The 15,693-nt window shown below is 36.3% G+C and overlaps 1 protein-coding gene across 1 annotated transcript; it reads left to right on the forward strand.

Annotated features, from left to right (window-relative positions):
- Positions 1-8,123: 8,123 nt before the first annotated feature.
- Positions 8,124-10,754, forward strand: LOC141590478 (uncharacterized). The gene has a single exon (XM_074411071.1). It carries the CDS (start codon positions 8,124-8,126, stop codon positions 10,752-10,754), a length of 2,631 nt encoding a protein of 876 aa, XP_074267172.1.
- The last annotated feature ends 4,939 nt before the right edge of the window (positions 10,755-15,693 follow it).

Consider the following 15,693-nt stretch of genomic DNA (forward strand, 5'->3'; position numbering starts at 1 on the left):
CCTTTTCCTTCCTCTTTATTAAAAGACCGCGGATTAAAGACCGCGGATGGTTTATTGTTATATGTTTGTCTTTTAGCTGGTTTTAAATCTTTCTAAGTTTCTCTTTCTTCTTCTCTTCTTCTCATTCATGTATGTCTGTTGTTCATGTGTACTTTTAATTGCATCTCCCTTTTCTTTCCTTATCATTTTCAAATTCTCCTGTTTTGTTTATTTTTCTAGAGTAACTTCTGGAAGTGTAGATAAGGTTCTCCTGTTATGCTGGGTTTCGAGATTGCTTTCCGTCTGTGCTTTTCCCTGTCTTGAGGTTGTGATTGTTGACAGTTTAGGTCAGTGTTTTTGTTTTTATTTATATTTGTTATTTATTTTTTCTCACTTTTTAAATTTTGGTATTTGTTATTTTCTCCTTTTCACTTTTGAAATCTGTATCTCTGTATTTTTGCGCAGAAGATCTTTTCTGCTGCATGCATGTGGATCTTGCCGGTGCTTGGGTGCATGGAGTACACGTGCGCAGATTCTTGCTCAGAATGGGACATTGTATATGCAGCACAGGGTAATGTTGTTTGTTTATTAGTTTAATCTTGATTTTGTTTAATGCCTGTTGTGTTTTATTCTTTGATTTTTTTGCATGTTCATTTTGTTGGCTACTACTGGTTGTTTGTGATTGTGGGAGATGTTTAGTGGTTGTAGTTGATGGATTAATGACTAATTTTTGGAATTTTTGGGCCTTAGATTTTGTGATGCTTGCTTTACGCTTGGTTAATAGGAAAAAGATTATTCATTTATTTGGTCTTAACAAATTTCCAGACAAATGCTTAAGAAGAGATTGTTGTCATAAATTCATCGTCTATTTTGTTTGATAATAATGTGTGTGATTTTCTTTAATTTGTTGTTTTGTTTAAATTTTACAATTCACTGAAATGTTGTGTTTTTCGCTTTGCTTGATAATAGTGTGTTTTTCTTAAAAAGAAAGTGTTGTTTTGTTAAAGTACAGTTCTAAGTTTAGGAATATTTAGTGTGTAAGTTGTTGAACCTATTCATGAACAGTATTATACTGTTTGTTCACGCTTTTCTGATTTTCGATCAGAATTATACTGTTTGCACACGACTTTCTGATTTAAACTGAAATGCATTGTCTATAAATAGATGTTGTTTTGGTCAGTTCTTATACAAGCTTGGTTTAAAAACTGGTATAAAGGGTAATTAGCATAACTAAATCGCAGTTTAGCCATGCCAGTTTATTACTTTGCTAAGCCTTATACCTGTGTGTTGGCAAACATGCCCTTTCATGAGGATCGTGGTAACCCATCCTGCAAAAGTTTCAACAGGGTTAAGTCTGTGCTGGTAAGATTGGGTTACCCGGTAGCTAAGGTCAGACCTGTATGGGGTCCAGAAGGATTTAGGAAGGGCATATTGGTCGAATTTGGAACTCAAGAAAGGCATTGTCATGCTGCTTTCAAACTTGCGCATATGTTTGCGCTTCGTGGTCGCTCTCGTGAGGACTGGTTATTGCAAGATGTCGATGATGGTCGTCAACCTTATGGTTGGGTTGGTATTAGTGATGATACCTATTACTTTACCAAGCCTCGATTGGGTCGGGTCCCTTTCGGGATTAGGTTTGAGGCAGAAGTGGATGCTAGGGCGGAAGTTGTTGATGTGTATGGTGCAGTGGTTTCAGCTATTCGGTCTATTTATCCTTGAACTATTGCTGTTGTAATATATGTTCCTGGAAAAACGGGTATGCTGGTTATCAACGTTGGTGGTGTTGCGTTGTGTCTAATGTGTGCTCTTGTAGTTGCTGTTTTTCATTAAACCCTTTTGTATGTGCAATTGTACAAGTGTAAGTGGTAAGTAGTATGTAATGTATGTGGTTTGGTTTGGTTTAGTTAGTTCTCTGTATGGCGCTTTGTAGTTAATTCTATGCATAATTATCGTCTATATTTTCAGTGTTAATTAACTGTGCTTAATGGTTAGTACAATGGTTTTTTATTTGTGATGTATCTTGGAATTTTAAAATTGGCCAGCACCAGGTTGCTGATATGTAACTATTACCGGGGAATTAAGGTATGCTTTGTGTTAGGGATTTAAATTTTGTTGTAGGCAACTTTGAAGCTGTTGGTGTTGTTGATGATAGTTGAGAGGCAGAACTATGCATGCATTTAAGAAAGTTTGTTTTATTACATGTGCTTATGGTAGCACTACATCATGTGCCTACCTTGATGCTCTCCAAGTGGTTTGCTTGTTCATACTGGCTTATTAGACTATATAACAAACCTTTGATTACCAGATCTCTAAATTACAACTGTCATTAGAAGAGGAGGAAGATTCATTCTCTCTTCGCCTTTGCTCTCTTTGTCCTTCATCAATTAACCTCTCAACATGATCAGTGTAAATCTCCAACATTGTTATCTGATCTTGCTCTTCGACTGGTCTCATGACAATTTGCCCTCTTTGAAAACAGAGGTCAACTACCACAGGCCAATTTAGAGTTGTTTGCAGCCTTTGAAATAGTATGACAACTTCGTCGCTAAGGTCCTTTAACTCTTGACGTTTCTTGTTTACTGATTCTGCAGTTACTGAATGCGTTTATTTTTAAGATTTTAAAATAGCTAATGTATTTATACTTGCGCAGAAATATGACTTACCGTCGGAGATGTAATGATCTGTTATTGTTGGTGAGATTTGACTTCTATCACCCACAACAAGATGCCGCAGCCGTCCTAATGTAGGATTTTCATTATTTAGCAAGCTCCAAATTGCAGCTGCAACCATGATTATGTTCAAGCGGCGAAAAAGTTTTGGAGTCTCACGAACTATTGTATCAATTTTGGCTTGGATGTGCCTCATTATGAAAGCATTCGAAGCCATTTCCAAAAGGTTAATAAGCAACTGCTATTCAACTGAGGAGAAAAAAGAGAGAGTAGAGTGAATAATGTATAGAGTGTAATGTTTAAGGCTGTTGGGAAACTTTACCTTGTATTTATAGAGAAAGAGATGCTGTAGAATATTGCCATTACATGTTATGTGGTAGACATACGTGTCTGTGTGTAGTTACTGTGTTGTCTTCACCTGGTTTATTTTCATATGGTGTTTATCAAAAACTTTGGTCTTACTTTCGAAATATCACTTTATTTGTCACATCTAAAACTAAGTTTCAATACTCAAAATATTATTTGAAGTAACATGACTTAATTGCCATAGTAGGTATTCAACAGAGCATTTATAATCTTTTGAAAAATTTAACAATTAGCCTAAATTTCTGGGTTTCGTAATCCTTTAAAAGTTTTTGGTTGGAAGCTGCACTTTGTTAGACTGTCTAACTAATTCGTTTTACTCTTTTATCATTTGTAATATTACTTTTTTGGAAATTATGAATACAATGTTGCGAACGAGTTTCACAAACTGCTTATATCAGTTAAATTTCTTTCACTGACATTCCGCGATGGATGCAGGCTGGTTGTTCAAATTAAGACAAAACTATTGTGGTTATTCATTAAAGCGATTTTACATTAACTACTATAATTTCTTGGATATAATTTACAAATTGGTTAGAAATTATATAAAAGGCTTTTTAAACTACAGCCACCTGGTTAGCTTAATTCAGAGGCATAATGGTTTTTGCATGAATAGTAGTCACCGAGGATTGACATGTTACCCCACTAAGTCTTGTCTATGATTTCCCTCTCTCTATATATATAATCTTTAGCATTAGCATTAGGATTGCATTCCAGTTTCTTAGTTTATTTAAATTTCTTCTCTGAAAATATAATTTCTTAGAAAAAATATCAAACATCAAGATTGTTCATTGTGTGTTGAAGGTGGAGACTCCTTAGCAAGACCTCGATTTAATGCAGCCTTCCAGTTCAAAGGTACTTTTTTGATAAAGTTTAGAACTTTGTTTTTGTGATTGTTTTAATGGAGCTGTTGGCTTCTTCACATGTTGAGTGTTGACATGCAAACTAACATGTTTTGGGCTTCTATACAATGCATGTTTGCTAATGTGTTATGTTGTTACCCTTACGTTTGCATGCATGCAGCAGGAAAGTACATTACATTTCATTTATTGGGTAGGAATTGTGTGGTGCCTTGGTATTTTGCATGTTTGTTTTGGTGATATTTGTATATTTTAGGCAGATGTTGGCTGTTAACTGATACTGTGAAAGTAGTGTATATTACATTTGAAGCACTCAAGTCTAAAATCGTTAACTGGTCATTTACAATTTTAAACCATCCCTTAGATACAATTTAGTATTTAAAAGTTGCTGGTTAAAAAGATATGGACAATACTTTGATTGAGCCTAGGTATGCAAACAGTTTTAATCTGAGAAGACAATTCCTAAAAGACTAAGCTATTTTTTACTGCAGTTCATGTTAGGTAGCCGCACGCAGTACACATGTTAGCAAGGGTATGGCAAAGTCTAGATTTAATCAAACCACCCAAATAATGATTCCTTTCCAGGCTTTGCTGTTGAAGATAACTCAACACCTTCACTTCCCCGCCCCGAAATATGACTTGTTAGACATTCAGAGAAACTTATTTGTCGTGTCGGTTTTCACTGATTCTGGGCCAGAAGCATACGCATTTGTAGGCGGGCCAGCTGAAAGTTTAGAAAAATCCTGTGAAAAGGCTGCACAAATAGCTGTTCATGATATAATTGAAAGGTTTAGTGTTTGGGTTGAGGATTTATCAATTTCTAGGAGGCGTGAATTTGAGCGATGTGCTGGTCTTTATAAGTTAAAGCGTCGGGAGTTGCTTATTTGTCTTAGCAAGGGGCTTGTAGTGCCTCCACTAATTGAGAAGCTAGGTAGGGGGGCACCTATTGGTAGTGAACCGGTGATTGTGGATTACACAGCTATACTGCAGTTGGTCCTGAACAAATGTGGTGTTGAAAGCTCCAATCTTGAAACTGTGTGCCACGGTCAGTTTAAATACACTGCTTGGATTACAATCGGTCATGCTAAAGGCATCTGTGGGTATAAAACATTTTATAGTATTTGTTGTCATCATATTGAAGATGCCAAAAATAGTTTGGCAAAAAAGGTTATTGAGTTCTTTGTACCCTTGTATAATTTGGAAATCATTGATGCAAATTATAATCCGCGTCTTACTGCATATGCGGCAATCTTATGCGCTCTTGAAATGGAAAGTTACATAGCTTCAAAAGAGCGTTTTTTGGGAATGGAAGTCCTAATTAAACCTTCAAAGTTGCTGCCACATGATATAACTTCCAAATCAAAAGATGGCGGTCTTATGATTCCTACTATGATTTCTGCTCCTCTCACTCCCAAGAAAAGATCATTGAATATGTCGTCCATGCTAAGGTCTCTTACAAACAAAATGGAAAATGGTGAAAGGAAAAAATTCAAGGTGCCTAAGGAGCTACGTACAGTGTCCAAACGTGCAAGACGTAACTGAACTACTTAGACGTTCTACTAGATCATAGCTTTTGGGATGATGTAGTGTTTTATTTTTAAAAAACTGCAGCAGCAGCCTACTTAGGTGCTTAGTGAAAACTTCAATATGCTACATTATTGTTACTGATTAAAACCTAGGCACTTATGGTAGGTCTACACTTCTGTATATATGGTTTGTGGCTTTTGCTTACGTATGTTTCATGTTACGTATTGTGTACATCTATGTTATTGGTAGAAACATCTAAAACAGCGGGACTTATTTTCCACTTTTCGTGTACTTGCAAATGTAGTTCCCGTTTGTAATATTCAATGAAAAGTTTGATATATAAATGTTGTGTTATCTGTAAATCTTATGCTTTTAATTGTCATGATTATTGCAGTTCAATTTCACCATGTTCCATTTTCGGATTAGATTGTACACTAACTACGTCTCACCTTGCACAGTTACACATTGTTTACATTACATCTCAGTAATACAGAAGCTCAAAGTACTAATTCCAGATATTTTAATGGGTACGTATTAACAATGTAAAGGAATTTGCAATAGATTGGACAATTCATATTTTGTTAGTTTATAAAAATGCAAGCAACGAAACTGTCGCTACTAAAAACTGTTATATTATTATTTCTGTTGCAAAATGTAGATGCGTTTCCATATTATCCAGAAACAGCAGGCATGGGTAGGCCTAAACGACTGCGTATGGCTCCTTTACAGTCAGAAGTTTCAACAACTGCGTGAGTGTTCCTTTCCCAATGACTGTTGTTTCGTGTAGTAATGGTTTCAATTATTGTAAAGATATATTCTTGTAATGATATTAATTTCTGAAACCTTTTGTTTGTGGTATAGTGGAATGAGTAGTGTGCTTAATAGGCAGCCTAAAAAACCTCGGACAAGGCATCCTATTGTGCAGACAGACAGTAAGTTGTAGTACCTTCAGATTTTCCTGTTGGTACATTTTTTAAAGTCTAATTCTGCATTCTGTTTCTTTAAATTAATTTACACATACGTTACTTACTTTTAAATTCCATTAGGAAGCGCCATAGCAACAATAGGACAACCTTTGCCACATCAGCCTTTGCGATTACCTACACTTCAGCGTTGTCAAAAATGCCAGGCATACAAACTTGGATTTGAAACAAGGAACTTTTGTTGTGGAGATGGTACCATACAGATGGCTCATAATGAATATCCTCCTGAATTGGCTAGATTATATACTGCCAATACGGAAGATGCCGAACATTTTCGAAAATATGCTAGGGCATACAATAACCTTTTCGCCTTTAGTTCTATTGGTGGAGAGTTTAATGCTGAAACCCAACAAGGCATATATGTTTTCAAATTGCAGGGACAGATGTATCATCACGTGCCAAATTTACTACCCATAGATGGTAAACCGAGATATTTACAACTTTATTTTTATGATGGTCAACATGAGGCTGTAAATCGAGCTAATTGTTTCTCTGATTTACGCCAAGATGTTATAGAAATTCTTATGAATGTTACACAGACCAATCCATATGCACGATTCTTTCGGTCTTTGAAAGATATAAGTGTAGATGAAAACACCCAAATTGTGATAAACAAAAATCCTCGTGCAGATCCAAATGTATATAATCCACCATCCTCTGATGAGGTAGCTGTAATTTGGACTGATAGTTCATCATCCAGTTTATCTGAAGGTCCTCACATTACAGTGACTGGAAAAGCAAATGACAGTCACAGGATCATGCACTATTATGGTTGTTATGATCCGTTACAATACCCACTATTGTTTCCCTCTGGTGAACCTGGATGGAGGCAAGGTTTGAAAAAAAAAAAAAAACAGCCACATTGAACCAGTTTGCAATCAACCCATGTCACATTCTGCTAATGTAGACAGTGTTGAGGCTCTACTAGAAGCAGAGGAAACCCGTATGTAGTTTTATTTTTTTTTCCAGTTATTAGCTTTTTTAAAACTATTTAATGAGTGCCTGACTTTTAAAAATTACAACGAGTTTTAAATGTATTAATAGGAGCAGCAGCGCCGGATGAAGATGAAAAGCAAATTTCTTGCCGGGAATATTATTGCTACAAGCTGCAACATAGGCCTGGAAATATGTTGTTAAAGGCGGGTCGTTGTCTGCAACAATATATTGTTGATATGTATGTTAAAGTCGAAAATACTAGACTGGATTTCTTTAGGAATAATCAAGAAACTATTCGGGCTGAGTTATATCAAGGAATACTAGATACTGTAGATGCTGGGGAAAGTTGTGCTGCAAATGTAGGACGCCGGGTTATTTTACCTCCAACATATATAGGTGGACCTCGTGACCTGAAAAAAAGATATCTCAACGCAATGGCTCTTGTCCAAGAGTATGGTAAACCAGACCTGTTTTTAACAATGACATGTAATCCAAGTTGGCCAGAAATAAAAGAGCTACTTAGACCTGGAGAAGAAGCCCAAAATCGTCCAGATATAGTTGTAAGGGTTTTCCACGCCAAATTATTAGCTCAAGAAAGCGATAATGGAAAAGCATATATTTGGAAAAGTGGCAGCTTTTATTTATGTTGTTGAATTCCAAAAACGGGGTCTTCCACACGCACACATGTTGATTATTCTAAAGCCACCGTACAAGCTCAATTCCCCTTCCGACTTTGATAAGTTTGTGTCTCATTTGAAATACCACATTCAGACAATCCAAGATTACGTGCATTAGTGTTGAAGCACATGATTCATGGACCTTGTGGTAACTTCAACCCAGACTATCAATGCATGAAGAAAAAAAACAGTATGGGTCGGTGCAAATACAATTACCCAAAGAGCTTTACAACTGAAACAACAACTAATTCAGATGGTTATCCAGAGTATAGAAGGCGCGATGACGGACAAACTGCACTTGTTCGAAAAGTGTCATTGAACAACAGGTGGGTTATACCATATAACCCCTACTTATTGTCACTCTTCGACTGCCATATAAATGTGGAAGTATGCTCAACAATTGAAGCTGTTAAATATTTATATAAATATGTCTACAAGGGCCACGATAAGATATCTTTTAATGTTGTGAAGAGTGGTAATCCAAAACCTGTTGATGAAATTCAGCAATACCAATCTGGTAGATGGGTTTCACCATGTGAAGCTATGTGGCGTATTTATGGATTTGAACTATTTGAAACGCAGCCACCAGTTATGGTTTTGCCTGTACATTTACACAATATGCAGTCTTTGCACTTGAACCCAGCCGAGAATTTAGAAGCAGTTGTTGCAAATGCAAAGCGTGCTCGGACACCTCTTACAGAATTTTTTGCAGAAAATTGCAAGGAAGGAGCTGAGCAGTTATCTTATGGTAACTTTACTAAAAAATTTAGATGGGATAAAAAAGAGAAAAGATGGTTTAAGAGGAGAACTAAACTTCTGGTGATTGGCCGAGTTGTTTTCGTTTCTCCTTCAGAAGGAGAGCGATATTTTCTGCGTATACTGCTTCTTCATGTTCGAGGGCCAAAGTCTTTTGAAGATTTGCGTACTGTTAATGGACAGACATACGCAACTTTCCAAGAAGCTGCTCTGAAACGTCACTTGATTGAAGAAGACAATACAGTTGATATGTGTTTGGGTGAAGCATGTGAAGTTCAGATGCCTTATGCGCTTAGGCATCTGTTTGCTGTAGTACTCATCTTTTGCCAACCAAGAAATCCAGGTGAACTATGGGCAAAATATTACCCTCATCTATCACAGGATTTACAACATAAATTCCCAAATGACCCTAAAAAAGTAAGCCACCTTACAGCATCGTCAGTGGAAATGTCCTTGGAAGCAATGGGTAAATCTCTAAAGGATTTCAATTTAGACTACTTACTAGAGTCTGAAGATGATGAAATCCGAAGGACAAAAGATATCATAGACGCACTTGACGCTCCTATTCCACAAGATTGTCTTGATTGTCGGAATATGCTAAATGCTCAGCAAAAAACAGCATTTGATGTTATAGTTTCCCATGTCAAAGAAGAAAAGCCAGGAGCATTCTTTATAGACGGCCCAGGGGGTACAGGTAAAACTTTCCTGTATAATGCATTATATGCAGAGGTCCGTTTAATGGGGAAAATTGTTTTACCAACAGCTACTTCTGGTATAGCTGCTGCTAATCTACCTTCTGGAAGAACAACACACTCTCGATTTAAACTTCCTCTTGATACTGATGCATCTCTAACATGTGACGTACCAAAACAAGGCAGTCTAGCTGCATTAATAAGGGAAACCAGTTTAATTATATGGGATGAAGCTTCAATGGCAAAAAAGGCTAATGTCGATGCACTTGATCTTTTACTCCGAGATTTGTGCAACGCAGACATTATTTTTGGTGGAAAAATCATTGTTTTTGGAGGTGATTTCCGACAAGTTCTACCAGTAATTCCTCATAAAACGCAAAGAGAAGCAGTAGAAGCAAGTATAGTTAACTCTTCATTCTGGCCAGAATTTATCAAATTCAGATTAACTGAAAATATGCGAGCACGGGAAGATCCTATCTACTCTAGCTTCTTGTTGTCCCTAGGCAATGGGGAATTACAAACTGAAGAAAACCAATTGGTACAACTGCCAAATGAGATTATTCGCCATTCTTCTCAGACTGGTCCAGATCCTATAACTGAAATCTCAGCTGTTGCATTTCCCGAAATTGATTTGACTGAATTTAATTTAGACATTTTTACAACTCGCGCTATCCTTACACCAATCAACGATGATGTTGATGCAATAAATTCTGTCTTGATAAACAAATTTCCGGGAGATGCAGTGACATACCGAAGCTATGACACAGTACTAGATGACAAATGCAATATTTACCCAGCTGAGTTTGTCAATAAGCTTTGTCCAGGAGGAATGAGTCCACATGAACTTGTCTTGAAAGAAAATTGTCCGGTCATACTGTTACGGAACATACTTCCATCATTTGGCTTGTGTAATGGAACAAGATTACTTTGCAAGCGCTTCACCCCTAACTTGATAGAATGCATCATAACAACTGGACACCATAAAGGGGAGCATGTTTTCATTCCGCGCATTAAGTTGCGGCCATCAGCATCAAGTAATTATCCATTCCAATTCCAAAGGAACCAGTTCCCATTGAAGCTTAGCTTTGCAATGACAATCAACAAATCACAAGGTCAAACTCTTAGCCAAGTGGCTGTGTATCTCCCTAGGCCTTGTTTTTCACATGGCCAATTATACGTGGCGCTCTCCCGTGCTAGATCATCAAAACAAATTACAGTTGTGTCAAACACAAAGGCAGATTCCACATCAGATACCCATGTTAAAAACGTTGTGTCATTCACCGTTCTACGACTTGCAAATATTATCCCTTAGCAACTGACTTATGTAAGTTTTCATTACACAACCACAAACATTTGTACCTGTCTATATGTCTACCTCTCTCTCTCTCTCTCTCTCTCTCTCTTTCTCTCTCTCTCTTTATCTCTCTCTCTCTCTCTATATATATATACTCATAATTGATTCTGATAAACATTTGACATTGTCATTTTACCAGTTACAAGGCAAATACAGGAATGCAGTTTCTTTTCTGATGAAACACACCTGCAAATCTTTTGGACGTCTGCTGTTGCAACATTATTTCAACGGCCTAATGACTGCTGGAATGAAGCCACTTTAGCCCAATACCATTTTTAACTTAGGTACTGTTTTCTTGACTCACCTTAGAGGATGACACTTCTAAAAGTAGGTCAATAACTCATAAATGGTAATGTAGACAACTAATAGTTTGTGTTCAATCTGAAAATGGACAATATTTATCTGCAGTTTCTACGACATTATTGACACAAATTGTATTCCCATTTTTATTTCTATTTGGAAATTTCTTGTAAACTTGCAGTCAGGAAATTACTATACGTTGATTTATTTGCACTTTTCTTCAACAGATTACCTTCTCCTTTTCTAGCAATCACATGTAAACAATTGGCAACATCAACAGAATGACATTAACTACAAAAAGCAAAGCAATTTCCTCACAGGTAGGTTTTTTTGTTTTGCTGTGGTATTATTCCTTTTTCAAATTCATTTCGATACATATATTTGCCAGTGATAACAACTATCTAATTCAATGTTGCTATATGTTTGGGTTTTGCAGTTGTTTACTCAACAGAAACTGCAGCTGCGCTCATCGTCATTAGAAGTCATAACTGTGTAATTTGGCACCAAATATATTAAAAGGAATGTATATTTGTCCCAGAACAATATCAAGATCATTCTATCAGTTAGAACTATTAACCGAGCGAACATTTTCCGCAAAAGCTCAATTTCTCACTTAAGCTCTATTGAAATCAAAGAGACTTAAATGGCATATATAACAGCCATGCTTATTTATATGGAAAACTAAAATGTACGACCAGCGTTGTGTCTACAGTATCCAGTACATAGGTTACGCAGTTCAAACAGATCCAGTTAACAAAATTCCAGACACAACTTAGTTCAGACGCCAAATCTCCTCTTGAATAACAATAAATTAAAATAACACCATTTTGTTAATCATAATGGAGATTTAACATCACAACAGAACAACTTCAATGATGCCGGCACTACACACTATTTTGGTGACACGCTTTCCTGAAACCAAATCGACAAATACACCAAATCTGATTATGGCTGGTTCACCAAACAACACTGAGCTAAAACTTCTGATTAGACTGTTACTTTTATGTAATCCATTTTATTTTAAAGCACATCACAATATCCGTTGGATTACAAAAACTACAAGATACAGTATTTGCAAAAATCCGAAATTTAACTTTCAGTAATAGTTACTATCTCGCCAGATGCAATGGCCCCCTTGATCTTCGGTTTTGAATCTCTGAAAGTTAAGCGGGTAAGCATGACTGTCCTAATTTTAATGCTAATTCACACGAGTTATTATGGACAAACCAAAATACCCGAACCCCTTACATTCCGTCTAACGTTCATGCTATAGCTACATTTAACCTACTTATTTCCTAAAGGCAGCTGAAAGCAGATCAGTAAGGAAAGTAGTCTTGAACACCACCACTTATAATAAACAACTTACTTTTCCTTCTATTGTATGCATGTATTAATAAGTAAAACTTTTACATTTAAAGGTATTCCAAACATACCGAAATTCATGTCCACTATAAAAAGAAGACTACACAAACCCATTTAGATCACACACAAATAAAAAAAACAACAGAATTACGGAGTTAACTTAGAAAGGCAACTGAAAACATCGTCTTCAAAGGTACGCTCTGTAACCTTCACCCTGTTTCACAATTCCTAAATATTGTTAATCAGAAGCTTATTTGTTATAAGCTTTCTGCATCTAGGTAAGCAACGCATTCAAAGATACCAAAAAATGTTTATTAAAAATGTGAATATCATGATCTTCCAGCTCTAATAACTGCATGCAAGTGAAAAATTAGAAATTGAACATACTGGTACACATTCATGTCATGCGAATATAAATAAGTACCTGTATTTGAATTGAAAATACACATCATCCTACTACTGATGTTGTCCAATATCAACTTCTATTTTTGTTTGTATATGCGATTAATTGATCATATAATTCTTATTTTTTGTTTAAGTTCAGGTTTAGGATACGTATTCAGTTACAATAGACCAAATTAAGATATTTGACCACTGATCTGGTTTAGAGAATATATCTGCATACTATGCATGCATGTAATCGTCCGGCTACTAATGTTGTCCAATATCATCTTCTACCTTTGTCCACATATGCGATCAACTGATCATATATCTTTTATTTATTGTTTAAGCTAAGCTTTAGGATTTCTATTCATTTACAGATGATCAAATTAAGATTTTGGGCCATTTATCTGGTTTAAAGACTATATCTGCATACTATACATGCATGTAATCCAATGTCACTAAAACTGATTATGTGTAATTGCATGCAACCAAATATCAGTATAACCAAACTTATATACATTGATCTTGCATTCAACCATAATATTAACTAGGAACTTGCACATTACAGTGTCAATCATTTCCGCTTAGATATCACAATTTGCAAATATCACAATCTAAGGTAAACAGATTACCTTCCACTTATGCTAATATCACAATTTGCAGGATGACAAATAACCGCCTTTATCTTAATGACCTAACTACAACAACTAAGGATTATAGTGTGACAGTCAAAGTTATAGAAAAAACGCGCCCAAAGTGTTGGCCAAGAAAAGGGATCTTATACCAAAATCTACTTCTCCAAGATGAAAAGGTATTACAAATTTCGTCATCCTCTATATTAGTAATGGAAAAAGCTGAAATATGTATTAAGTAAGCACATATACAAAGAAAATAATGCTACGGTAACTTTGCAGGGTACTAAAATACGTGGCGTACTCTTTGGTGAACAAATTGGACTATACAGCAACGCCTTGGTGTACAACGGCCACTATGAAATTTCAAATGCGCCAATCAAAACTTCTCACAAAGAACAACTAGCAACTCCAGATGATCACAAGCACCTAATGGTTTTCAACCGTCTGACTAACATTCGTTCTCTAGACATGGCGCCAGGACCAATTCATCCAAAGTATAAAGACATATGTGAAATACCAAAAGTGGTTGCCACAAATGAAAGATATGGTAAAATAACAACCTTTTTATCAGTACCTGTGACAAATGCATACGGAAATCTTACACATATAAATATCACTGACCCTATTTGTATGTAGATGTTATGGGCGTTGTCATCTTTGTCGAAGAACATACCTACAATATCACCACACAACAGGGGAAAGAATACAAAGTTCGAGAACTTGCCATCTTAGATCACAGGTAATTTGAAATGAATCCAAATATAGAGATATTACATTATAAATTTTTACAACTTTGTATCTAAGCTGTCTATTCCTTATTTATAACTTGTCAGCACCGAACATCCACTTCTTATCGCTGCCTTGAACGACTTAGCTTCAACAGACTGCAATTTGCTGTTTTCAAAAGCGGCTAAGTTACAACTGCTAGGCATCACAGCATTGAAACCTTGCAATTACAAAGGTAGAATTTAATACTATAATTAAACTTATTATTACAGTTGAAAATGTTTACACAACTAACTTCACTAAGTACAAATCACAGGTTTCTCTATGGCCAGTACAATGTCGACAACATTTATTCATTCACCGTCAGGCGAAAAGCTGAAAAACCTAGCAGACTGGTAAGACTCCCAACCTAAGTCTGATTACACCATTTCAGCAACCTCATTGGACAGATAACACAGATCACTAAAAATGCAGGCGCAGCCTAAACCGCCCAAAGCTGATCGAAATGCAAGAACGCATTTTAAATGGTCGTCGATCATTCCCAAATAAACACAAAGCAACGATCGCAAAACTGCTTATGAAACAGGTATTTAAGTGACAAACAAATTTAATTTTTACATAAGAAAAACTACCACCTATTCTGAAGCATGGACTACGCCTCTGTCACACAGACATATAACTCAGCTCAATTGGAAAAGTATATCCTCAAAGTCACAATACCAAACCCAAGCTTCGACAAGGTTAATACATATTTAGGTTGTTCCGAATGTGGAAACCAGACAAATACAAGAGAAGGAGATGTCTACTATTGCACTAGCTGTTTGACAGACAATGTTATATCATTGCCCAGGTAAAAAAATGCTTAAGTGGCAACTCAATCATCCATGTAAGGTGAAATTCTATAATGTCTGCTTACTAACATTTCAAACCACCCAAAAAACAGGGCAACTTTTAATTGCCAAGTTACTGATGGCACTGGAAACTTGTCAGTGACAGCATTCACGACAAATGCAGAAAAGATTTTACACATGCAAATCAGTGACATTGTCAAAATGAAAGCCAAGGTAAGTTATCATGCAATTATTAATTCTGAACATTTGAATATTCTAAGTTCTATGATTAATAACTACAAGTTTCAAACTGCACAGGGGAAATATGAAGCATTTCAAGAAACAATAAATCTTATTAAGGCATCCCAATTCACAATTGTAGTTGCCCCAGCTACAATAACAGCAACTAGCAACGCTGTAGAATGGGAATTAGAAAGTGTGGATATCCATACTAGCCGCAGACCCGCAGAAACAACAACTGTCTCATCATACGACACTGACCAAGCCAACAAAGAACAGCCTTCCAATGACGGAGCTACAGACAGTTCCTTACACCAAAAATATAAACACAGCTCAGGTTACACCAGCAACATAGGCACTTGTTATACAAACAGCACAGAAGAAACTGCCACAACAACTCTGCCAGACAACCCGGAACAA

The sequence above is a fragment of the Silene latifolia genome, chromosome 1 (assembly GCF_048544455.1).
Source record: "Silene latifolia isolate original U9 population chromosome 1, ASM4854445v1, whole genome shotgun sequence".
NCBI lineage: Eukaryota > Viridiplantae > Streptophyta > Magnoliopsida > Caryophyllales > Caryophyllaceae > Silene > Silene latifolia.